The sequence below is a fragment of the Solenopsis invicta genome, chromosome 8 (genome assembly GCF_016802725.1).
Source record: "Solenopsis invicta isolate M01_SB chromosome 8, UNIL_Sinv_3.0, whole genome shotgun sequence".
NCBI lineage: Eukaryota > Metazoa > Arthropoda > Insecta > Hymenoptera > Formicidae > Solenopsis > Solenopsis invicta.
The window spans coordinates 7,044,801-7,071,995 of record NC_052671.1 but is presented as its reverse complement, the minus strand read 5'-3'; the positions used below and the strand labels follow the sequence as shown (position 1 = coordinate 7,071,995).

The 27,195-nt window shown below is 41.2% G+C and overlaps 1 protein-coding gene across 1 annotated transcript; it reads left to right on the top strand.

Annotated features, from left to right (window-relative positions):
* The first annotated feature begins 8,619 nt into the window (after window positions 1–8,619).
* On the top strand, window positions 8,620–26,085 carry LOC105197010. The gene is made up of 6 exons (XM_011163202.3): window positions 8,620–9,135; window positions 17,286–17,494; window positions 20,534–20,669; window positions 22,468–22,601; window positions 24,087–24,393; window positions 24,783–26,085. Exons 1-6 carry the CDS (start codon window positions 9,099–9,101, stop codon window positions 24,866–24,868), a joined length of 909 nt encoding a protein of 302 aa, XP_011161504.1. The 5' UTR covers window positions 8,620–9,098; the 3' UTR covers window positions 24,869–26,085.
* The last annotated feature ends 1,110 nt before the right edge of the window (window positions 26,086–27,195 follow it).

Genomic DNA, 27,195 nt, shown 5'->3' with positions numbered 1-27,195 from the left:
AGAAATATTAAATTTGACTCAAATTTTATTTATTATTTACTAAGAAGTACGTTAATATAGACACCGTTTATTTTGAAACTAAGCAATTCAACCACAAAAATGGGTCAATTAGATGAAAAACTGTTCTTTTAACTACATGTATATGCGTTAAGATAATAAATTTCGACACACATATATAGAAGTTAAAAATAACAAAATGTTATTTAATTCGGGGAATTGATTCAAATTTGATTCTTTAATATTCAACAGTGTACTACAAATGTATTTTTATACCTTACTGCAACACTACAAGTACAGAACGCAAAAATAAATGCAACTTGAGATAAAGTTAGACACAAAGTTATAACAAATCTACTGTATCTATTACATTTTTGAGAGAATGGTATAAAATTGCGCTGCACATGTTGCAAACCATTTTTCCATCGTATTTTCGCTATCGATATTCCATAATGGTCTCGTATGAAAGGCCGGGTCTAAATAAAGTCGCAAACGGTACGTCAAATCGAAATTTTGCTCGTCTTATTTCTTGTCTCTATTACTGGCGAGATTGGAGAGGGGTGGCTTATATCCCCTCGCGAGCAACATTGCGGGGATATGCTGCTACGTTATTTAGAAGGTATACCTTGCACAACAGCATCGCTCGATGATTCGAAAGAGGTATAACGACGCGCGCTCGGCTCGGTCAACGCAGCGTTAACGGGGCCGCCCTATCGCCCCTCGTCCGCTTTTCGTTTCCCCAGTGCGGAAAGCGACGAGCGAGGGTGCGCGAGGGTTCCACGCGAGGGTGGCGTGGAAATCGTGGGCGAGGGAAAGCTAGCGAGAGGAAGCCGAGAACGTTGAAAGTAACGGTACTCGAGCGCGAATTGTCGCGTTCGTTCCGACAGTGTCGGCGGTCGAGGGGGCGGTCGACAGCGAAATTTTCGTACGTCGGCGACACTGGAAGAATGTTGGTGGGCCGACAGTCTCTCGTTGCATATTAATGAATCTATCTCGGACAGACGCTATTTATATAATCGTAACGATTTCGACAGGCAGGCTCCGCGCAGATACCACGAGGCAGATAAGACGTTCAGACGCAATAGCATCGCGTTTTTATTTATGCACGACGAAAAGATCCGGGTTCGTTAACTCGTTCAACCGCGATTCCTCCCTCGTTGGGATTAATGGATATTACGTAAGTCGCGCGGCAGTAGTTGTCTCGGTCGCGTATTCGCGCTGGAGTTTATTGTGAATAAACCTTAGAAAAAAAGGGATATTACAATGGGTTATGTTTTTTTTTGTCATAAAACGTTCGTAACGTGTTAATAAATCGCGTCACGTCAACGTTACGTAGAAAACAGTTCATTACTTTTTTCGTTGCTTTCTTGTAATTAAGTAAGATATTAGATTTTGTAATTACATTATGTAATAATCGATATTAAATGTAGCGATCAATATTAAAATTTACAACTTTAACTTAATTTCTATATAACAAGCTTTTCCTTATGTTAAATTTATTTAATAATTCTAGTTCTTTATATTAATAACTGTATCTTTATAAAAATTCAGATTTACAAACACAAATTTTATGCAAAATTTTCATTGTTTTAAACACTGTTATTAAGAATGTATTTCAATATTTATTGTTATGTTAATACAAAAAATCTATAGTTTATGTTACATGTATACTCAGGGCTGAGTAAAAAGTATTTCAAATACAAAATATAAAATATTAACAATCTTAGTATTTGAATTACAAAATTCAAAATATTGGCAATTTTGATTTCAAATATAAAATATAAGTTGTACTTTGTATTTTAAATCAAAAGATTGCCAGTATTTTGTATTTTATAATTCAAATACTATGCCAACATTTTGTATTTTGTATTTAAAATACTTTTTTGCCCAGTCCTGTATATACTATAAATAAATATCAAAATGCAGTCTGAAATATAAAGTACAAAACATTTTTCCAATGTTTAAAATATACTTGAAATATAAAAATAAATTAAACTTATAATTGCATTTAAGACGTAATCTTTGATCTGGCACGTCGATTACAACATATATTTAGCGCCTTAAAGAAGTGCACGAAATCTATTGAATAAATATAAAGATAATAGAGAACCAAAGTATAACGATAAAAGTAACGACGGAATTCTCAGTTAAAATATTTTAATAACATCACCGATATCGTTACAGACAAAAAAGAGTAACGATCATTACCGGAAAAAAGTAACGATAACGGTAACAGCGTTACACGTAACACGTTACTTCCCAATCCGGCTTTTTGTTACGCTGCGTTCATAAAGACTATTCTACATAAAATGCAGAACGCCGGTCATAGATCGCAGAGATGTGCAATTTTACGATATCGCAAGTATCGTAATTTTTTTCTTTCTTGAATCGTAATGCGATGTGCACTAAGAAAAAGAAGTTGTTAATTTGACTAAATTTATCAAACTGATTAAATTTCTTCAATTCAAATATTTATGTGTTCAAGTATTTTATGTAAGTATATTAGAGTTAAATACATAAACACTTAAATTGAAGAAATTTAATCAAGTTAAAAAATTTTGTCAACAACTTTTATTCTCAGTGTGCAATTGGATTTTTAATCGCAATTTCAAATCGTGCGTGCGTAGAATTTTATACGATTGCATATATGCTATTTATTTCTTTTCAAAATAACTTTTCTATTGTGTATTTTGTTTTTAATAGAGTAAAATTTAAAATTAAATAGTGCTTGCGATATAAAATGTTACGTGATTCACAATATAAAATTACACACAATTTAAAATGTAAGATAAAAATCGTAATGCAATGTATTCACATTCACTGCGATTCTTAAAGAAGATCGCAATCGCAATAAACAACTTTGTAAATTGCACATCTCTAGTCGCGAACGCGACAACCAAACGAAAGCGTAATATCATTAACTATTCGCATTTGCGATCTGCGACCTATGTTCTGCGTTTCATGTAAAATAGCCTTAATACGCTGTGGAACGCGTCACGACAAACTCATGCAATTACGTTAACGATATTTTTTTTCTTTCGTTCTTTCTTTTCACGGACTATTGACGATTAGTCTGTTCGAAAATAGATTTGATTATTACTAGTAAAAATAATGCAATTGTTAGAAATGAAAATTACTGGCATTGCGTTATCGTTTCTTTCACTAGTACAACCAATAGACGATCCCAAATAGTCCAAAACGTTATAAAAATTTTCAGGTTTAAAATTGCAGACATTTCAATGTTATCACAAGCTTATAGTAATTGCACGTTGCAGAAATCTTTTGTAACTTCCATACAATATTACAATGTTTCAATGTAAGGTTTATGCAATGTTTCTTTAATCTTTCAATGCTGAGTTATGATTCTAATCTTCATTTTTTATAACAAATATTAGGTATTTGTTCAGAATACCTCTCACTTCCGATTTTGATGAAATTAGACTCATTCAACGCGTTTTCGCTTACATTAAACGAATCTGGCAGAAACCAATGATTATTATTATTAAAAAATTTTTTTATTTTAAACTCTTCCCCTTTTTTTTCATTTCTTCTCTTCATCTTTTTTTCGTATTTAAAAACTCCTTTCTTCCTTCTCTTTTCATTTTTCATTATTTTATTTCTTTTTTTTTATATTCAACGTTTTATAATATCTATCCGTCTTATTACATGTGATTTTTCCTGAAAGACAGAAAAAAATAATATTTTATTAAATAAAGTTTTGCTTCTATATCAAAATTTCAATATATTACACCTAATCCAGCGGTTATGAAAAATGTATATTATTCTTTTGTGTATATTCGCTCTCCTATTTTCTCTTTTTTAAATTCTTTATTGTAAACTCTTTCTTTCTTTTCTTTGTTTTTTCTTCTTTAAAAAAAATTTTTTTATAATCTTTTTTTATACAAATAAATTTTTAACTTTGATAAAAATGTAATAAATTAAAGTTCATCCGTTTTTCAAAAATAACTAGTTAAAGTTAAAAATTAAATCATTAAAAATTAACTAAGTTAAGTTAAAAGTTATTAACTTTATTAAACTTATATATATAATTATTTAATTACCAAACCCTGCAAATGAGTTACAAAAGTTTGTAACGCGGCGCGATGTAAGATTCCTCTAAAAGTCGTTGCGGCAGTCTCGCGCAGCGAGAGAGATTTCGCATTACGTGCATGCCGTCTGCGTTAAAGCCCCACTCGGGTCGTTGACCGCGCACGGTCCCCTCAGACAGGCGCACGTGCTTGCCGTCTGGGCCGCCTCCCCACTCTTCCCGGCCGACGGAGAGTGGGGAGGCGGCCCAGACGGCCTAGCACGTGCGCCTGTCTGACGAGACCGCGTGAGGTCAACGACTCGAGTGGGGGGACATTAACCGGCGTGCACGGCGTCTTAGGTAAGCGGAGTCTTTCTCTCTACGTTCACTTTGCTTGAGACCACCGCGTTTCTTAATCAACGACTTTTAAGGAGATCTACTTGCATTATCATTTGCACAGTTAGGTAATTAAAAAATTAAAAGTTAAATAATAAAGTTAATAACTTTTAACTTAAGTTAATTTTAAATGATTTAATCAAAACCCATTATTGAAAGATTAAAGAAATATTACATAAACCTTACATTGAAACATTGTAATATTGTATGGAAGTTACCAAAGGTGTCTGCAATATTACTACAAGGTTGCGGTAACGTTGAATGTCCGTAATTTTAAACCTGAAAATCTTTATGACGTTTCGGACTATTTGAGATCGTCTACTGGTTTTACTGGTGGGGAAAACGAAACGCAGCGCCAGTAATTTTCACTTCTGCCAACGGCATTATTTTTACTTATAATAACCAAACTTATTTTCGAACAAAGGGGATGTAGGTGACCGGCATAGAAACTGGCACAGAGCGACGGATGAAAAACTTGGCGGTCATCGATTTTACGATAAATGGACGATCGGCACGGTTATCGCACGACAGTAGAGTTCCGCGAACGGCCGAATGAATCGTAATTAAGATGTTAAACAGATGCCGGGCACCAATGGGTATATTAATTAGCCGCTATTCATTCGTGCGATCGCGCACCTATGAATCCGAAATGAGATCGCTCCGCGCCGCGTCGGGCATCTCCCTTCCTCGTCCGTCGCTCACAAATACCTACCATGGATAATACGCTGCGCCGGATGCGGAATGAAAGGAGAAATTGGCCACGGGTCGCGCGCGGGTCAATCCGAGAACTTTTCCTCGGCAATTAACCGCCCACTTCCTTTTTCCTGACGAAAGTCTCTTATACGCCCGCGCTAACCGTCGTCCGCGATCAGGTGGATGGTTTCAGTCCGCCGCATCGGTGGTGCGCGCTGAAACGCACCATCCATCTTCCTGCGTCTCACCAGGGACCTTTCAGGTTTATTGCCGCGTAAACAAGACCCCGCGAGAGAGGATCGTTTGCTCACCATCGCGTCGAGCGCGTCGCCAAAGGTGCGGCGCGGTGTAACCGACTTATTTTTGCGCGATGAGTCGACACGATTTACTTACAACGGAACATGCACGCGCGTTCATCGCGCAGAAATTTACTAGTTCGTCGCGCCGCGGAGAAGGGCTAATCCGATGAAGTGGCGAGACGCGCGAGTGTGTAATTAGTTTATTACAAACCAATGTATAGCGGATACATATGCGAAGTGTCCGGCATGAATTTAAATTTCCCGACATAAATGTGTCGCCACCGCCACCGCGACCGGTAGTATTCGCAAGTATTCATTCGTCGATGCTATTTAATGGACACGCTACATACGTAGATGCAATGATGATTAAAGTTATTTATATTCGCGGCGAGGAGTCGGAATGTAAATTGGGACGTGGCGAATGATGAGGATTTACAGTTCGAGTTCATTTTGCGAGGAACGTGCGAATGATAGACGATAAGGCCGACCGAAAGGCCACTGAACCGGCCTGGCGAGGCGGCGAAAAGTTTTGAAGATTATTTCGAATTAGTTTTAATTCGCCGTAATTGGTCGTGCGAATACCGCCGGACCGGAAGCGGTGGGCGGGGCAGGAGGAGAGGAGGAGAAGGAGGAGAACGGGACGAAAATTCGTTTTAATTAAAACTGATAATCCCGGGAGAATGGATATTCCTTGGTAAGTCGCCGGCTGCATTGGGAATCGAACAAGTTCCCCTTCGGAAGTTATTCGGGATTGCGAGTTACGTCCAGCTCCGCTTCGTATAGCTGTGTCGCCCTCGAATGGCGACGTCGTCGCCGTCGTCGTCGTCGTCGTCGTTGCCGTCGAGTGCAATCGGCGCACAAACACACTCGCCCGACGCACTTACTTACGCAAGCCTCGCAATTGTGCTGTTACGATACGACCCTGTTCATTCTACTTTCTTGTATTACATCGGGGTGGGCGACAGCGATAAATAATCCGTGGATATCCGTGCTCCCCTGTACATGATACTCTTCACGTAAGTTATGTTCACACATATTTCTGGAGGATAAAAGCTGAACAATATCTGTGCCGTAGACAAGTCTCGTTCATTGTGTCACAGCGTTACGTTAACTGTTGTACGAGAACTAACAGGGAATAGTAGGAAGACAATACCGTTAAGCAAACGGATGAACGAGCACTCCAGATTAATTGTCCCTTTCACACGTTCAAACTCAAGTTTTTTATTTATTTTACCCATAAATTGTTTTTATTTCTTTCTTAAAGCAGAATGAATGTTATATAAATGTACAAAGAAATATATAGGGTATTAACAAAAAACGCCATTCACATAATGCCTAGCGATCCTTGAATGTTCTTGAATCCTGGAATCATCCTGAAATTTAACGTATCCTGGAAAAACCTTGGAATTTCAGGACTGACCTGGAATTTTTGTTATTCTTTTTTTCATTCTAAAAAAAACCGAATCTATGATTCATTTTGTTCGCAATGCGCATGTATAAAGAAGCGAAAAAATTGCCAAAAAAAGGACCAAGTGAAAGAATTGCGTGGTATCGAATAGTCAAAGAAGCGCGATAAACTTGTGAAAGAATTTAAAAAATAAGAAAAAAAGTAATTTTAAATAAAGCTTAAAAACAAGTGTGGACATTAAAAATCAGATTGATAATTTAATAAAACGGCAGTAATTTTTTCGTTTGACATTTTTATAAAACAATAAATAATATTGTTCCAAATTTGTTAACGTTTTTTATATAATTCATACGTCATATAAAATCCTAACTTGAATACGAAACATAATATTATCAATGAAAATTATGTAAGTTAATCTGGGAAAACCAGGATTTGTATCCTAGAGTATCGTGAAGATATTCTTGAATTGGCTAGCCAGATATCGCTAGACACCATAATTCAGCGTTTATATGATAAACAGTACACAACGTACTGAATAAAAAAACTTAGTGAACACGGGTCGAAAGCTCAACAGTTTCTGAGATAGAAACGTTTTTGTACGTTAGCATTATGAATGACTTACAGGCTTCTGCGTGTTGCATGCGATATTCACCTCTTTAGCGTTTGTAAACCGCGTTCTGTATGTCCTCATTCAATTTCCATACACACTTCATAACAGAAGATTTCCGGCAATCTATCAGGTGTCATAAACTGGTGATTGCGGATCTATATACAACTTGGTGATTACGTGCATATAAGGTATCGTGCTAAAAATGTCAACTTATTGTTGCAATCAAGAAATAACAGATATGCATTTTTTGTCTGATCGTGCTAATGAAAATACTTCTGTTGCGCGACGTCAAAAATGTTTATATCTATGTCTACAAGGTTTTTCTGCTCAGTATGATGTGTCAATATGGATTATTTACCATGTAAATACTAAATTTTTTTTTAATACCTTGTATAATATTTATAAATCTATGCAAGTGCGTAGATATAAATATATGAAAATATTATATTGTATAAATATCGATGTCTAGATGTACAACAAACAGCAATTGAATCAATTAAATATTACCGCGAAATTAAACGCAATTAATTGTCAAGATAAAAGAGAAAACGAGAGCGGATGTATAGATTCTGAGTAGGGAGCGAGGCGGTATTGTCTCATCGCGTATAGTTACCCCAGTAAAACACAGCGATACAGAACAGCCAGAGCTGCAAATAGACAAACGGATATCCAGATAGGTGGTCTGATGGAATATCGATAGCGGTATATATCTCGAAAAAGGAGGAAGGGAACACATCGTGACAAGATCGCTCGCCTCGTAGCCAGGAGTGCGTTCATCCTGCGAATACACACACACACACACACACACACACGTACATACACAAAATACGCAGGGGCGGAAGGGGGAACAACATCGCGGGGAGGCTAGGAGGAAAGGGGAGACGGACTGGCCTATCGAGGCCGGCTCGGAGTTGTTCGGAATCTATCGGTGGACCAGATTTTACTCGTACGTACGCACATTCACCCCCGCGGCACAACGACGTCGGGGGTGAATGCGTGTCGCTCCGCCCCGTCTCTGCGTGTGAGTGCGCCTCTGCACCACGTACATATACACGTACACCCCGGTCGCCGCGAGACACACGTTCAGCGACGCTCGGGGACGCAGGCGCGGTCACGCTCGCGCACTCGCGCACTCGCGGCGCGCGCCGCGTCGCCGGCGCCGCCGTCGTCGTTTCGCGAGGAAATTGATTCTGCGCGAAACGCAACGGGGGTTCCAGCAGCGACGGAGCCAGCCGTGCACCACCAGAGAGAAGCCGGGCTCGGCGGACCGCGCATATACCCTACCGCCGGGGGAATAATTCTCGTAATCGAGTCGCGCAGGGATCCGCGTACGCTTCACACGTAACGCTCCGCCGACGATCCCCCGATCGCGGCGTTATTATGTAAGGGGGATGTTGCCGCCGCTGTTATCGTCGCTCTCTTACTCTACCCCTTTACACGCGCGCCGTACTGACTGTTGTTACTGCTACCGCTGCTGCTGCTGCTGCTGCTGCTGCTGCTGCTGAAGAGGAGAGATAGAGAGAGATAGAGAGCGGAGAGGTGCCTCTCCGACGACATGCGAAGAGACGCGTCCGACGCGACGACGACGGACGACGACGAGCGAGGATCGCAGCAGATCGCAGCCCTAGCGATACACGTCGACGACGACGACCACCGACAGAAGCATCCATGGAACTGAAAATTTTGCTCTGGGTTCACATCGTGGGTGAGTTTGCCTTCCGACGCCGCGCGACGCCTTCCTACCGCCACACCGCCCCTTATATATGCGTACACACGCATAATGTACTCACGTCATCGTCGACGGCATACACGCGTAACACGCAGAATCTCCCTTGTTGCATCCGGCGACGCGACGACTCGGTGCGATCCGCCGTCGTCGGCGGCGTGCACGCGCTCTCCGTTTCGCCTCGCGTGTTTGCCCTCGCTGACTGGCACGTTCGTTGCCCCGATAAACGGCATCCTACGCGCGGTATAGATCCATCCTTGCGACCGTTCGCCTTGCGGCCGAAGCGGGTCGGCTGTTCGCTGCTGCTGCATCCACGATGGCTATCGGCCAACGTGGATGCACGTCCTTGCGGCGAGCCGTTCTCCTTCTCTTCTCCTCCTCCTCCTCCTACACCTGTCCCTCATCTCGACGAGAGCGAGACGGGTCAGACTTTTCGCGTGGAAGCCGCGGAAGCGACGGCACGCCGAGCGAATGCCCGCATCTGCGAAACGTGAAAATAAGCTATAAGTTAGCCGTGGACAAATATTTCGCTCGAAAACGCGAAACGTTTGCATTGACACATCTGAATAAACATGTGCGTGTACGTGCGCGAACCGACGATATATAAATTTTGCATGCGCACATATATTCGACTTTTCGGTCAAGCTATTACGTTAAACCCAATGAATTTATTATGTTAACATGGATTAAATTAAATTGCCGATATTAAGGGGGATTAAATTATCGCATTATCGCATCGAAGCGCATGGGCGACAAAGTATAAAAATTTCAAGCGCGTTACTTATATGCGTTTTACCATCGTTAATTTAGCTCTACCGTAAAATTCATGTGCTCGAGTGCGCCAGGTCAGCCACTTTTTCGCGATATCAGAAACTTTCTCCATTACGGATATTAGCATAAAGCACATGCATAGACCATGGTGGGGTACGCGCGAGGAAGCCGTCGTGAGTATAATAACGCGGCACGCAAACGTCGTCGTCGGGGGGGGTGAATTGTCAGGAAGCGTCGCAAACGTGTTTGTTCCGCCGGATCCTCGGGATTTCCCAGCTCGTGAAACGGAATTTCGTCTCGGCGATGGGCGTTGCTACGTTGCGGGGAACGAAGTGCAAAAACTGTTAGCGGAGAGACGAGAGACTCGCGCGCACCGAGTCTCGTCTTTGAGAAAGGGGATCCTTTTCGCTCCCCCGCGAGCATTGAACCAGCGGGAGAGTATCGGCGATGTGTACCCGAGGAATGTCGGACGTTGGCGTCGGGTCGTTGCACCGTTCGCCATAAAACGTGCGGGCGTTCCCCGTAATAGGGCATTAACAAATTTAACGAATTCCCATCGCAGTGGTATATAATCGCATTAATGACATTCCGACGAATGCGATTTTACGACGCGAGATGGAGAGTATCATTCCCTCATCTCCCCCTTCACCCTCTCTCTCGCTCTCTCTCTTTCTCTCTCTCTCTCTCTCGCCGGATGAATTTGCGCTCCGCTCGACGTTCTAAAGATCCGGTTTCGCCAAACTTCCTATCTCACTCGTGTTTTTCTTCCTTAATATTAACGGTAGTCACGGTGAGCGATCAGATATTCTCCGATTATCTTGGAACTTCCCGATATATATGTTGATCGACTATTCGCAACGACTCTTTCGTTTGTAAATGGAGTCTTCCTGCTCGCCGTCAATCCTATGTCAATCCTGCTCTTCTTTCGATGATGTGTACATTTTTGAACAATTCAGTTAGATTAGCTCTTTTCTGGAGAGAATTTCTTTTAAGACGTGGAAAGGAAAATTTGTATTTGATGGGTTGACATTAAAGCATCTCTACCATTTCGTTTGACAATAGGAAAATTATGTTAACAAATATGTCGATATAACTGATAAAACATTTTTCTAAAAGCAATTTCTTTTAATATGTGATTGTGAGGACAGAATTTGTACACGGTAAATTGATTGTCAAGATTGCTGTTTCGTCCGATAATGTAAGAATTATATCAACAAACTAATAAAACGGCAAATCACAAATATTGAGAAATGTTGGCACGCTGATAAAAGATTTTTCAAAAAGGAATTTCTTTTAATATGTAATTGTGATGACGCAAACTGATATCAAAATCGCCGTTTCGTCTGACAACATAAAAATTATAATTTTAACAAATTAATAAATCAAAATTATCAAGAAATCGTGTTGATACATTAATAAAAAATTTTTCAAGAAAGAATTTCTTTTAACATGTAATTAGGATAACATAAACTGATATCAAGATTGCCGTATCGTCCGACAGTATGAAAATTATATTAACAAATCAAGAAATCAAAATTAGCGAGATACGTTGTGTTGACACACTGATAAAAGATTTTCCCCAAAAAAATTTCTTTTAACACGTGATTGCGATGACATAAACTGATATCAAAATCGCCGTGTCATCCGACATGAAAATTATTAACAAATCAATAAATCGGTAAATCAAAATTATCGAGAAATGTTGATATACTGAAAAAAGATTCATCGAGAAGGAATTCCTTTTAATATGATATCATCACAATTAAATCAATTTATGATGTCAAAATTGCCGTGCAACAACATGAAAATTATATCAAATTAGATCAAATCAATAAATTCTCGAATCAAAATTATCGAGAAATCATCATATTGACACGCTGATATAAGATTTTCATCTTTCACAACTAATTACATAATAAATCCGGGAATTAAGACGTCGATGCTAAAGATGCGCAAAAATAATCTCAACGTATCCTCGTCGCGATAAAAATGAACGGGAGATATAGAGATATAGTATCGAGAAATAAACTCGCTTGGAATCATACCATTTTCGATTCCTCCAACAAATAATAACGTTTGATAAATGAAGTGTTAAAATGTATACTCCACGCGATCGTCTACAGTCTACGTCATGGAAACCTGCGCATCTGACATTAACAAACATCTCGCTCGAAAACGAGTACCGTGCTTCAAATTGAACGGATTCCGAAACCCGATATTAAGCGCGAGATACCCCGTCTGCATTAGCGCGATATTTTTACGAGCGAGGATCTACTGTATGAAAAGCGAGTTATAACCCCTTTTTTCTCCCTTTTTTTCGGGAGAGGAAAGAGGGAAAGGGAAAAAAAGAGAGAATGACGGAACCTCGCCTATCTACGCGTTACCATTTATAACGCGCAGATAACGATGCGCGGCGGCGATTGTTCCGTTATTACGGTATCTCGCTTTATCAGTTTGCGCCAAAAATAGCAGAGTTCAGATAACATTTTCGTTCGCGAAATTTCGAATCGAAGTCCCGCGACGACTCGCATTCCCACTCAGTAATTTTCGTCCGATCGTGCGCGAGTCTTTTGCTGGTGCATAAAAGATAAGCTTCTCATTGGAGTGCGTAGGGACACGAAGCGATCAAGCGCATGACGATACGGGTTTTCCTTCTCTCTCTCCCTCTCTCTCTCTATCTCTCTCTCTCTCTTTGCAAATGCGATTCGTCGCTTCGCTCGGCAGCTAATTAAGCCGATCGCTCTACCGAACGTCATATCCGTTCTGCAGATCCGTCCGCGCGATTGTCCGATCGGGCGAAATCGTATTCATTGCGCGAGAGCTGTCCGTTAAACCGAGCGTATCGCCATTAGTGTAAGCGAATTAAGCTGAACTCGCCTCTCTCGTATCGGTATCGAATATTCCGAATCGAGCCGCTGTCTCTCGAGCAGATTGATATTACCCACTTCGCCACTATGGGGGTAGCACACCCACGGGGCGAATGGAAATTATTGCGGAGCGCTGTTTGCGCATCCACTTCATCTTTTTTCAGCCGTTTCTCTTATTCGTTTTTTCTTCTTCTTTTTTTCTTTCTGCGCGGGAGGATGTATCGTACAACGATTCGGCGCTCCCTCGCGAAAAAAAACTCGAATTTGAACTCGGCTCGTTAACGTGCCGGCACCCTTAATCGTCCTCGCCCGCCAGAGAGAAAGAGAGTGTAGTGCTCTAGAAGCAGTGCGTTACGGCGTCGTGCGTGCTTATCTGTTTCTTTCGTACGACAGCACGTTCGTTACTTTCAGCCGGGAGACGACGATAGTCTCGGAACAGGGTGGGTATAGTAGAGCCGGCGGTCGTCACCTCAATCCCCTCCTTCTCCTCCTTCTTCTTCTTCTTCTTCTTCTTCTTCCCCGTTCTTCAGTCGTCTCCGTGCTTGCCGCAAATCCACTTTTTATTAACGACTAACGACCGGCCACGAGAGAGAGTGCCCTCTCTGGTGGTTTTGTAACTAAATACCCGTAAGTCCCGTGAAGTGCCTCTAAACGAAGCACGGGGACATTACGTCCGGATCGTCGTCACACCCTTTAATGCGCTGGAGCAATATTTCCTTACGATACTTCTCTCCCCCGAAACTCCTTCATCCAATCCGCGAAACTGCGACTCGGGCATTATATCGATCTCGCGATGGAAAGAAACGCTAAGAATTTCTCGCCGGCGCGACGTGGCGCGGCGCAGCGCGAGCTGAAACTTTGGCAAAAACTATCGCATTGAAATCGTTGCGTACTGCATGAATCATTTACACGGAAACTTTAATACCGTGGACTTTCTTTACATAAACAGACATCGCCAACTTGAGTTTGCTGACCGTAAAGTTTGTTGCCTGATTGAATACGGTAACGAGTCCCGAGTCCGCGATGTCGCGTCGTGTGACTCCGAAGTTTTTAGATTTCCTCTCTGCCGAGGTACATTCGGAACACGTATATACACGCTGAAAAAGAAGCTGGAATTAACACACAAACTGTCGTCGATAATGGAATTCTTGGATAATGGAAACTCTCGTTGACCGAGATATGGTTTCCGTTTACAGATTTATACCGTAATTCTTTATGCAAAACGCGCGACGTGAATAGCCGGAGAACGAGACCGTTTCGAAAGAATGAACGATTTTTGGGTACGTGTGGTCGACATGTGGAAATTCCGCGAAGAGCGCCGCACAGTCGAACAAAACGAGATATTCGCCGAGAAAAGTCTATAACTTATAAAATAGTAGATGCTGCATTTATTATTTTGTAACAAAAAGGCTTGTAACTAAGCTTAATAACAACAAAGTAATGCTTTTCAAAGATTAATTAATAAAAAGTTATATTAAAAATAATAAATTTAATAATAGTATAGTATTATTGCAAAAAACCTATTGCTGCTAAACCTATTAGAGGAAAAGAGGGCACCTATTTTCATTTCGTCGAATAACTTTGTTGACCAACTTGAATAACTTAATCGACGTTTTATGTTGAGACTTGAACGATTTGCCAATGTGTTGTTTAATATAATAGATTCTAGATACAAAGTAATAAAATATTTGTTACTTAGGAGGTGATTTCATAATCGGTGGAAGAGAAAAAGTGGTGGTAATATGACTAGCCCAAATATAAATTTAAAAAATTGGTTTAGTTTAAAAAAAACAGAGTATTTTGTTACAAAATGATATATTTTTGATTTTCCATCGTTTAAAATTTTCCTGCGTTCAAAAACATTAGAGATTTTCATAAACATTTTATCCTTGTTGTTTAATGTTAAACAAGGATAAAATAATATCTCTAATGTTTCTGAATACAGCTCTCTAAAGTGACAATCGATTTATCGAAAAAATATTCCGATATGAGAATTTCGCTTAAAAGCCATATCAACAACATCTATGTTATTATTTAACTGTGTAAAAGCCGAATAAAAAGTTAAATAACAAGAAAATACTCGGGTCTACATACATTCGCGTGATAATACGTTCAATTTTAAAAACAATGAGGACGTATATGTAATTAAGCGTTAAAATGTAGCTTGAAAAAGAAATGAAAATGTTCAAAGTGCTGAAAAGTACACGGAAAGACCAATTTTACCGTAGTATCTAAAAATTTAGCTTAGAAAAGACACGTATCAGAAAATAATTTTATGTTGAACCATCAAAATTATTATGTTAAACATTCAAGCATGATGATAAACGCTGCAAAAAATTTTGACATTCTAGCAACCAGTTTAAACGTCCAATGTAAATTTTTTGATGGTTTAACATAATTATTTTTAGATCTGTATTTCAGCAAAATTCTTCTTTTCGTGTGAAAAATGTTTTATCAGCTATTGTTTATTAGCATATTAGCGCTACTAAAAAACGACGGGCAGCTAAACGATAATAATTCCACAAGCCACATTGCTAGAATTCGTCATCTAATAAAGGAGATAATAGAGGCAACCATAATGGTCAGTAGCTATAATATCCCTTCCTCCTCTATAATACTCTCTAAATCGAAATCAGTGTATTATTCACTGAAAGATAATGAATAGTCTGATTTCGGTGATATATGCCCTGTCTTTCAGTAACAATACACTAATTCGGTCAATGGGAGCATCCTGGCTTCTCAATCGGAATGAAAAATAGTGATTAGTCACTGAAAATCACAATTATAAGTTATAAAATTTCACTAATTCAGATTTAGAGAGAATAGTATTATTGTAAAAACTTGTAAAACTATTACTATAATAACTTAAAATAGATGAATTTTGGATTTACCTGCGCTTGCTCGCTCTTTGATAGAGCAGTAAATGAGCAAGCGCAGATAAAGCGCAGCCCAAATTTGCATTTGTGTGGTTTTGAAGATACAGGGAATAGCCAGAAACGAGATTTAGGTCGGAGGTAAGCGGAGCCAACTTTTTTCCCCCCGTTCACAGCCCACTGTGCACGGCGGCGGTGGCGGTGGCGGCGACGAGACTCGTTTCGGCAGGAACGCGTAAGTTCTGCTTCTCGCGTGAGATCGATCCCCATTCCTCGTGAATGAGAATATTTGGCGGAAGGAGCTGGGGAGGGCCTACGAGGCATAACGCGGCAAGGATTCTATGCGCGATCGATAAAGGATTCCGGCGGCCGACGTGGGATTCGCCGAATAATTTCGAATCCGCGGATGAGAGGGCGAGTGCGTTGCGCGTCGACGTTTTATTGTAAGAAAACTATTTCCCGCGAGGGCCCGTATTGTATTCGCGGCTGCTTTCATTACGAAGATTTCCGCGTAATGACGATGTCGTCTCTGATAACCAGGTCCGTGGCTGTGTAGCTGTCTGCGAAGCCCAGTGGTTCCCAAGCTCGCGGCACGGGATCATTTGATCTAATTAGAAGATGAGGCTTCCTTACGATAGTCGCGCAGAAAGGTCTCGGGGAAATATAATCTTTAATTAACGTAATATATCTTTCAATGGCTTTTCGTTGGAGCGTCCCATTATACGGCCACCGTAGGAAGCGATGACGGAGAAACGTGACATTTTTGTATAAAGGTCGAAACTAAATTACGAATTATAATTACCATCGTGCGTATTTTACCGAGCCGAAAATAGAGATGACATTTAGCGGAAAATTGAGTCGCGAAAGAGTGGCTCATACGGAATCAAATCGAAGTAGACCATTGCGAGAATTTTAAAATCGACACGGCTGCAAAAGATCGGTGTGACGTATATTCTCTAAATTGGAAGCAGTAGATATATTATTCACCGAAAGATAATGAATAGTCTGATTTCAGTGGTATCTTTATAATTATATGTATCAATCAATGATACATTTACTGATCCCGGTCAGGAAGAGTATCCCCTTCTCAATCGGAATCACTGTGAAAAACAGTGAACAGTCACTGAGGATCATAATTATAAGTATATCGCTTACAAATCAGTAGGATTTCACTGATACAAATTTAAAGAGTATTAGAGAACTTGGTTTTAGCCCGGCCTTTCAGAAAACGCGAAAAGCCCATCGGCCCTACTTCTCCTATTTGGGAAACACTGTCCGCGGACAGTAATCGATGAGGTATGCATCGCGGGCGATATTCAGCCGCCCTCTCATGACATGACACGGCAGAAATTCACCTTCGGCTTTCATTTCCTCTTTTCCCCCGGGGGCATGGGTCGGGCACCGAGATTCGGATCCATACGCGAGTCTCCGCGTCCTGCACGTGCTCTAATAACCTCGCCAAGATCGCCCGTCGAGATAAGCGCGAGCCGGGGGTGGAGGGGAGGGGGCGGGCGTTTCGACGACAAAACGGCTGTATAATACCCGGTTACCCGGACGTCGTCGACGGCACCGATAAAATATAATTAACGGACCTCTCCTTTCTTTCTCTGCTCCTCAGGAATTTGTTCGGGTCTGCGGGGAGTGCGCATCCAGATACCGACGGCCGTGAAGAAGGGCGACTCGGCGACGCTAAAATGTTGGTATGACACCGAAGGCGACCCGTTGTACGCTGTCAAGTGGTACAAAGGGGGTCGAGAGTTTTATCGCTATGCCCCGAACGAGAGCCCGCCCGTCAAGACTTTCCCCATCGGGAACCTGACAGTGAAGGTGAGTTTGCCCTCCCCAATCCCCCGTCCCTCAATCCCCCGTCCCTCGTCCCCGCGATCCGAGGAGACGGACGAGCTTACGATTCACGGGGTGTCCCGTGGACCGTCCCGCGAAATCTCGAGATCCTTTTGCCCGTCCCGGCGGGACCGGGTGCGGAGGAAAAAAAGTAGCGGGTGTCAAGAAAGGGAAAAAGAGAGAAAGAGTAGGGATGAGGATTTATTGCGGTCGAGAAGTTGCGAATGGAACACGATAACACCGATAGCGCCGGAACGTACAGTTCCTGCTTGCTGTATAGCCGTACCGTTCTACATATCGGCTGATCGAAGTTTTTGAATTCGAGCTGTCTCTCCCTACGAGAGAGGGGTAACTGATGGCCATCGTCGATGTGCATTGCTCGTCCTGGTGTGAGTGACGCGTTTTTCCTCCATTAAATTCCATTTTTATTTTTATTTTTAATTTTTTAACTGGACAGGAGTTTTATCGCGTTTTTTTATTGTAGTCTTATATTCAATTTATGGTATCGCAAAATTCTGCAGTTTTTAAAAATTGTATTTTTGTAATTTATCAACAAGAGAGAGAGAGAAAAAATCGATAATATTCTATTATTTACGTCAGTAGTTACAGTACATACATATATGAAATATATGTCGCCGAAATATCTGAAATATCACGATGTTGAATTGGGTGTCCCGAAAAATCGTAATCACGAAAATTGAGAATTACGACAATGTCCCGAAAGTCAAAATCCCAAAATTTAAAAAATGTGACAACATCCCGATAGATCATAATACTAGAAACTTAAAAAAATGGGGCAATATAAAAATGGTCCAGTCCGGAAAAATAATTGACCAAAGTGAACATATCGAGATAACACCGTATCTCGAAATTAAAAAAAAAGAGAATAAAAATACTTATATTAAAATTATCTCGACAATTTTTTTCAGAAATTTCACAAGTTAATTACTATATTTCATTTCGATACATTACAATTCTTATAGTAAAAGAAACAAAAAAAAACATGTATATAAACGTGTATATGTATACACGCATTTACAATATACCTATTTAAATATTTTAATTATTCAAAACCAAGAAAATTATTAGCTTAAAAAGTACAAAAGCAATTCAAATTATTAGAATAAAAAACAAAAATCTCTAATAGCGAATTCGGTTGGACGCACTAATGCGCACTAGTGCACGTTATAAAACCGTCGTACACTAATCGACGAAGGATGTGTATTTAATATAAATATATGAACGGATTAAATTGCGAAATCCTTAATCGATATTTTATTTTGCACGTTGGTAAAATATATATTTTATTCTTCAAAATACTTATATTTTATTTTTAAATAAAATTAGATCAGTGTACAGGCTTTAATATGCACCAGTGCGCACTAGTGCAGTCCAATCACATTCGGTGAACACAAGATACTTATTAGGAATGTATTTCCGTTTGTGTTGAGATAAGATACACGTCTTTCTGCGGGGTAAATAACTTGCGATAACTCGCGAACAAATATAATTTTGATAAGTGAATATTTCACATGACAAGCGTTATTCAAAACTTCACACGTCGTCATCAGATCTTATTGAGATTTGTCATTTCCTTCGAGAATGCTATGCACTAAGAGGCCACTGCGGATCTGACAAACCTATGGTAACACAGCCGCATTTAACATTATGGACTGATGTCGGCTATCTTTTCTTCTGTTATTAATACGCTGAAGAGGACTCCAAAGAGAGTCGAAACGTTCGTCTATTGTTATTATATGAATAAACAGATTTAATTTTATCTGTAGTCTTTATCGCGCAATTATATCTGCGCTGACTCTCACTGGCCTTACTCTTTCTTATTGTTTTTAATTTTGAATACTTTATCTATTCTTTTTCTCTCTCTTTTGAAATTCGAGATGCGGTTCTATCTTAATATATTATCTTTGGTCGATAATTCTTTCAGGCATTGTTCTATTTTCTTATATTTCACGACTGATTTTAGGAAACATTGTCACATGTTTCTTAAATTTCGAGATTTTAACTATCGGGACAATATAGCAATTTTCAAATTTCGGCATACTGCACGTTCACCTTGAACTACAATTTTTACTATATTTTCAAAGTACTTTTCCCAAATAAGACACAAATCTACTCCACTCTATTTTACTTCGCGAGCGCTCGTTTCGCGCATGTAACGCGTTTACACGCGTCAATCCTCCGGTTGCTTAAAACGCCGTTAAATATAATTTTATGCGCGGTACTCGCGGACCAACGCGGCGCGACGAGGTCCAATTTATAATTCCGCATTTCGGACACGACAGCTCCGATTACGATCTAATGACGGTTGTTGTGACGAACGGCTATACAGTGTGACGCGACACGTACGTCCATTGGTCTGGCGACCAGATCATCCTGACATTATTGCGCCCGCACGCGCGTTTTTTAACGCTTCCAACTTGTTTTAGTTTGCTCGCTCGCTCGCGTGCGCCGCATTTTTGCAATACGAACGGGGCCGAGGTGCCGCGGGCGCTTTCCGCCCTGCAATTCGAAGCGCAATTCGGACACCTTGCTGCGATATTCATTACTTTTAACATCGCCGATAACGACTCTCGGCAATCGGCAGCCGATGTATGTGTACCAAAAAAAAAACAAATAAAAGGTTGAAAAAAAGCGAGCCCGCGAGTGCATCGCGAATATTTAACGCGCGCGGATGGGCCGCGCGCGAGGGGTAGACGCGAGACGGGCAGTCCCGATTGGGAATTAAATCAAGGGGGTGGGGGGCTGATATCGAGCAACCAGGTCGATCGCATGTCACGCGATTGGCGGAAGCATTGGGTCATTAATGGAATCGGACGGATTCCTCTCGTAAACGCGCCCGCGTTGCCTACGTGCTTCCTTACATACACGTACATGTATACATGCCGCGCGTATCCGTCCCAGGGAAGAGAGAATTCCCGCGGTCCTCGCGTGTCCCCGATAATCGGACGAAGACGGCGTCTCGTGTCCCGTCTCATTCGTAATGAATTACTGTTGTTTCCGCAGAAAACGGAGAGCAACGCGACGCAGGTCGTGCTGACAAAGTTGGAATTGGAGGCGGCGGGCGTGTACAGCTGCGAGGTATCAGCCGACGCACCTTCCTTCCACACGGCTATAGTTTACGCGGCGATGAACGTCGTCGGTAAGTGTGTCCCCTCTCTCTTCTGTCGTCCTTCCCATCCGGCGCTCTCGTTGCTCACGTTAATAACTCAGGACTCGACTCGACTCGCGTCGACCGCCGCTGTCGTCGTCGTCGTCGTCGTCGTCGTCGTCGTCGTCGACCGCGTAAAAACACGTGAGAGCATTATTATTACACCGGCGTGGTCGACTTAGCGCGCTTTGCCCGACGCCGTCGTCCCCGTCGCGATATCGAGTTTTTGATAAGGGGGAATAATAATAAGCGCGCTATTTAAATCGCATTCTCGCCATCAATAAAACATTCACGATAATTCACCGTATATAAGATAGACGAACGCCGCGAGGAGAAAAATAGAGAGATGGGAAAACGGGGGGCGAGAACGGGGATAGGGAGGAGAGAAAAAACCAAAGTGGCGCATGCTTATGCCTTCCTTCGCAATTTATACGGAGGTCGCGCATCGAGTAATATATTTTAACAACGTAAATTGCATGTCGCTATTTTCGAGGTCCCCTCATTAAAACGCGGCATCCGATAAATTTACAACATTCCGCCGAGGGAAAGGCTCCTTCCTTCTTTTTTTTTTTTTTCGAATATACCGTAATCTATTCTGATATTACGTACGAGCGTAGTATACTCCTCCGCCGCCCGGAGAGAATTAAATGTCTTTTTTAATTACTCGCGTCTCCGCCGCGCGCGTCAACGCCAGCAGCAGCAGCAGCAGGAGCTCGGCGAATGAAAAGGAAAGAAGAAATATACATATCCCCGAGCTCTCGCGGAGTTTCGGAGATGCGACACAAATCTTCTCGCGAGGACGGGACTATTCAATTCTCGCGTCTCTCGCGTCAGAGAGCAGCGACATTTTTATTCGTTGCGTTTTAGCCCCTCCCCCCCCCAGCCCTCGCCCCTATCATCCCGCGCCGTTTCGTCGTAAAGGCGCGACGAAGCGCACGAATTTACGTCCACCGTAAAAAAAAGTGAAAAAGTGATATTTTGCGAGTCCGGGGCTGGCGGCGACACGTGCAGGTGCCTGTAACGACTCGCGCGCGTGTGCGTATGTGTATGTACTCTCGACGACGCGTGCCGATAGCGAGAACGGCCGGGCACGCGAGCGCGAATCGCTCCGTCTATCGTAAGAGAAGAATTTTTCGTACGAGAGACGAGTATGCGAAGGGGATGCGGTCGGGGAGGGGGAGAGAAGGGGGAGGGCCGTTTTGCCCCCTCGTATCGACCAACCGTCACCGTCGCCGAAAGTTTCGACTGCGTCGGGCTTTGGGGAAACGACGACGGGTTCGGTCAAGCTCGGTCAAAGCGACAACGTCTCGACTGCACGCAAGCTCGTGCGACGCTCGGTCGCGTGCGTACGTACCGGGTGATCCGAAATCATTCTTTGTCTGAACCGGCGTCGTTTACTTCGCGTTACGAAAAAAAAAGAAAAAAAAACGTCGAGGATCTCACATCTGAGTTATGCGCGACTGAAAGAAGGGTTCTCCCCGCGGATTTTCTTATCGTCAATTTTAATCTGACGTGAGACGAGCTTTGCTACAGTTTTCGGAACACATGCCCGGGATATGAGAATTTATTGCGAACACATTAACGTGAGAAATTGAGGATTTGCTTGAAAGGAGACGATAGCTTTCCCTTGATATTTTCGCGGAGAGAGAGAAAATCTGCTTTCGACACCGCGAAGTAGTGTGGTGTATGCATGGGAGGAGCGTGGGCGCCCTCGCACACCGAGGCCAAGAGGCCGAGGTGGCTAGATCTGGAACACTCTATATACGTGGAGTATATATTGCCTTCGCAGAATTGCCCTCTGAGAGGCCGTCGATACAGGGGCTAAAGACGAAATACCGCGTCGAGGATTCGCTACGTTTGAACTGCACATCCGGCCGGAGCAAACCCGCCGCGAATCTCACTTGGTATATCAACGATCGACAGGTATGCTCTAACTGCTAATGATAGTAATGCGCGCGCGGTTAGACCGGGGGATAGAGACCGACGGAAAGGAACGGGAGAGGAGGAGGATCAGATACCTCTATTTAGTTTACCTCGGCTTTGATCCATTATCCCTGATCAAACGTCAGAGACAAGGGAGCTTATGGGATACGTTCCTCCTCGAGATGTTCCGAAGTTGGAGAGAGAGAGCAGCCATTCGCGGTGCGGAAAATAATTTAACATTCTGATCCTCGATAGCGTATAGAATATTAACGTTAGTACCTCTTAATTAAGGCTTAATTGAGAACATGTTCGAGAAGTTCTCTAAATCTACAGTTCACTATTTTATCTATTGCTAAATCAACTACTAGTTGTTTAAATAATTAGTCTGTTATTCAGATTTGATAAATAATATCCTTTACGAAAAGGAACTGATAAAGAGTTTCAATAACTGATGAAATATCATCAGTTACTATCGGTTACCATATATCATTTTCAATAAACTGATATAGTAATCACCCGGTCAACACAGTTATGTGTTTACTATATAGCAGCTATTATTTCAGTATCACATTTTATATAACGTGAAAGTCGTAGCAATGTTGTAGTTATATTATAATTTCACCCTTTTTCAAAAATAATGCTAGTACATTTATATTATTTTATCATAATTAATTACTCTTTTTTTCATAACGTCTATATAGTTTCAATGTTTAAATTTCATGCATATATTAAAGCATTGCACAAATAATTTGTAGCACATTTATATTATATAAAAGAAAGCAATAGGTACAAATAATAAAATATTTGTTATATAAAATATTATTCCCAAATTATACAGCAGTTACAAATTGTGTCGACTGGACAGTTTATTGAAGCGTTTCATTAGTTCTTTTTCATAACAGATAAATTAAAATGTTGAAAGCTTTTTCTCCAAACCTAGATATGTATTTCAAGATTTTAAGCATACTTACAAAACATTATTTTTAATGCTCAAAATAGTTAATCACCTTACGTTAACGCACCTCTCTACGTATTTCCCGTGCCATGCACGAATGTATGATCGTCGGCAAATTGAAATCGCCGTTGCTACCAGGAATTTATATAACAGTATTAACGATATACGAAGCAGCGCGAGTACAGTTTTTCATACTTATACCACGATATTAGTATTTATTTCATCCTTTAACAGTCCATTATACCATCATCGACTCATCACAACCGCTAACTGAACCTAATTAACTTAGTTTTCTAAAATTAAATATATTCGAGGTCATTTACGACTATATCGGAATATATGATTCTGACATACACGCGCGATTACAAATAATAATAATAATCTTTCCACATTATCCACTATTTTTTGTACGCTACAGTTATAGCGACGCTGCGTATTATCTCTATATCCGCGCGAGTCTTACACATTTAGAGACGTTCTTTAATCCCAATGACTAATTTACGCCTTTTGCGCTTCTTCTCTTTCCTCAGCCTCTCACGTCGTACGTTCGCACGTACAGCCCGCTCGACACGAACGAGTCGGAGTGGCAGATCTCGAAAATCGGACTCCAGTTCCTGGTTACGTACGATCACTTCGTGAACGGCAAGCTGAAGATACGTTGCAGCGCGTCGGTATACGACATTTATTGGCAAAGTACGGAAGTCAGCGCCGAGGAGGATCGGCCGCGGGTGATACACTATGAGCCTGCCGCGACCATCGTCGGCATCAACTACCTCCAGCCACCGCCAAATTTTCAGACCGGCCAGAAGAAGCCCGACGGTCAGGTTGGAGTGAAAGGTAAAGGCTTTTCTTCGCTACTCTACGCCGGATCAGCGCGCGACGCGGTTTCATTATCTCAAGGGGGCCCTCGAATGGGCCTCGTAAATATATCGTTGCTCGGTGATTATTTATCGAAATTCGATACACCGCTAGAAACACGAACCGAGTGCGTGTTCATTTGCTTAGAGAGCGATCTATTTTTCTTTTTCGAGCTCTTCGAGCAACATCCGGCGGACTCGATGAGCTCTTAGAGTTTGCTTTCAAACAGTCGGGGCATTCAGGAAGCCACGTTGAGCCGTGATCTGAATTCCTCCGCTCGCTCAGCTTAATCCCTCGAAAAGAAAAACAGAAACAAAGAGTGGGATATATATCGTATTATCAGAGCGTCTCGTTCGATAACTTTTCAGTGCTGGGGTCCTCCACGGTGAGCCTGCGGCCGTCGGCGAGGATCGTTGTGGAATTGTTTGCGCTTCTTCTAATCGTCATTCGCTAAACGCATATAGTGCATCGTTCGAGAAACGCGCTTTGGAACACTTTGCGTACGTCGACGTGTTTGTAAGAGGAGGTGGAGGAGGAGGAGGAGATTGAGAAGGAAGAGGAGGAGGAGGAGGAGGAGGAGGAGGAGAGCTCGAGAGGCGCTTTGTGCGATGATGACGTTTCCTCTATGGGATCGCCTTGGATCACCACGCAGCAGCAATATACAACCGGAGCGAACACAGGGAGCTCCTTGGGTCACGTCACGGCGATGAAACCTGAAAGGCTCGTTCGTAATGGCGTAGGAATGGAAGTGACGGGACGCGATCGAGAACAGTTCGGCTACGAACGACGGAGGAAGAACGGGAAGAACGGGAAGGACGGGGGAGAAGAAGAAAAAATCGTGGACGGAGAGCGCATTCCCGCGAGACGATTTATCCGACGTTCACTCATCCCACGATCAACGAATGTCCAAAAAGCACTAGAGCGACGACAGACACGGCTGAATATATATATACTCGCGATATGTATATTCGGGAGTTATTTTATTATTATTAGACCATGTACTCTTGCTTCCTTCCAGCGGGAATAATGTGTTTGCAATGTGTAGGTATACATACATATAGTACGTTTACGTCGCATCGTATGAGAAGATAGTTTTTTTTTCGTACTTTTATAACTCAGAAGGAGACTATAACGTAGCATGAATGTACGTGCGTATTTCTCGACAGCGTAAAAACGCATATACACGTAATACAAACACACATGTACGGAAATATAAACAGATGTATATGTACACGACAGATATGAGTATGTAAATTCGCTCGATTACGTATACACGCGTATTGCATACACGTTCATACACTCACACTGATACACACACTCACACGCATACACATACACAATCACACTTTTTCTCTGTACGAATAACTGATAACTAAAAGTGTTCGAGAAAATATATATTGCGGCCCGCCTAAGTATTTTACAGTGTGCGAGATGATGTACCTGAATCGGATATTCGCGTGAACTTCTTTCTTGTGTTGCTATTTAGAAACTATGTATTATATAATAAGCGAGGAAAAGATGTGCTATATCGAGTTATATATATGATAACAACACAACTTTGTGTATCTCGGTCATTCCATTTCATATTAAAGCGTAATTAATTTATTGACGAGGCTGATTTCATTGATGTACAGTACGACTGGAGTTTATTATAAATTCATTAAGTATATTGTCACTGTGTTTCCTTGTATGTAACCTCTATTTCTTATATCTCGCTGCAATTCAAACGGCAAACTCTAATGCTTCTTTACATCATGCAAAATAGAGTCTACTGTCTCTCTGCGCGTAGGTATATCATTCATCAAATATCGGCTAATCACTCAGGCAACATCAAAAATTATATCGCGCGCCGTTTGCGCGTATCGATATTCGATACCACTTTGTCCTAAATGCATTCCCATTCGGTGAATATTTCAATATTTCTGTAAAATTGTATACAAACTAAATATGCTATCAAATAAGGGTAAGAATACAATATTCTAAGAATAGAATGATTAAAAGAATATTGAAAGTAAAGTGACTCCTCTCTATTTAGTTTCCTTTTTTTTATATCACAGAGAGACATAGTTATACAGATGAATGTAACGATTTGATTTCTCGCGTGGTGCTGTAAAAATATACAGAATGTTATATTTTCAACGACAAATTAATATTTCTCAAAAAAGAAAGGAAGGCACGGAAAAATGTTGCGGACAGTTGGTACAGTCTGAAGGAGGGCACAAATAATAGTAAAAGTAATTTTTCAAATAAAATTATTTTTTTGAAGTCATATGAAAATCATGACCATTTCTTAAAATAAAATTATATGATTTTTTTACGCAAAAAGGTACATAATTGAACACTACAAATTGTATGATTTTTTTTTCAAATAACCATGTATCTCCTTTAGACCAATTGATTTTTCTCGTATTCTATATAAAAGAATTAAGATACAATTGTCAAAAACATTGAATATCTTACGAGATATTTTATGCTTTACGTCGAAATGTGTCGAGTAAAGATATTTCGTAAATTACTAATTTTTTGACATTTCTATTGTACTTAATACTTTTATATATAGAATAATCAAAGGAATTATTATATAAAATACAATAATATAATTCTATTCAAAAAATTTATTTTTTCCCAAATTTACCATTATTTATCCCCCTTCAGACCATACGACTTTTGTCTGAAATATTTCTTTGTATTTTCTATAGTTTTCGAGAAATCTCAATCCGTCATTTAAAATGGGATAGCCTGTATATTATACGTACACCCGTATCAATATAAATATGTATG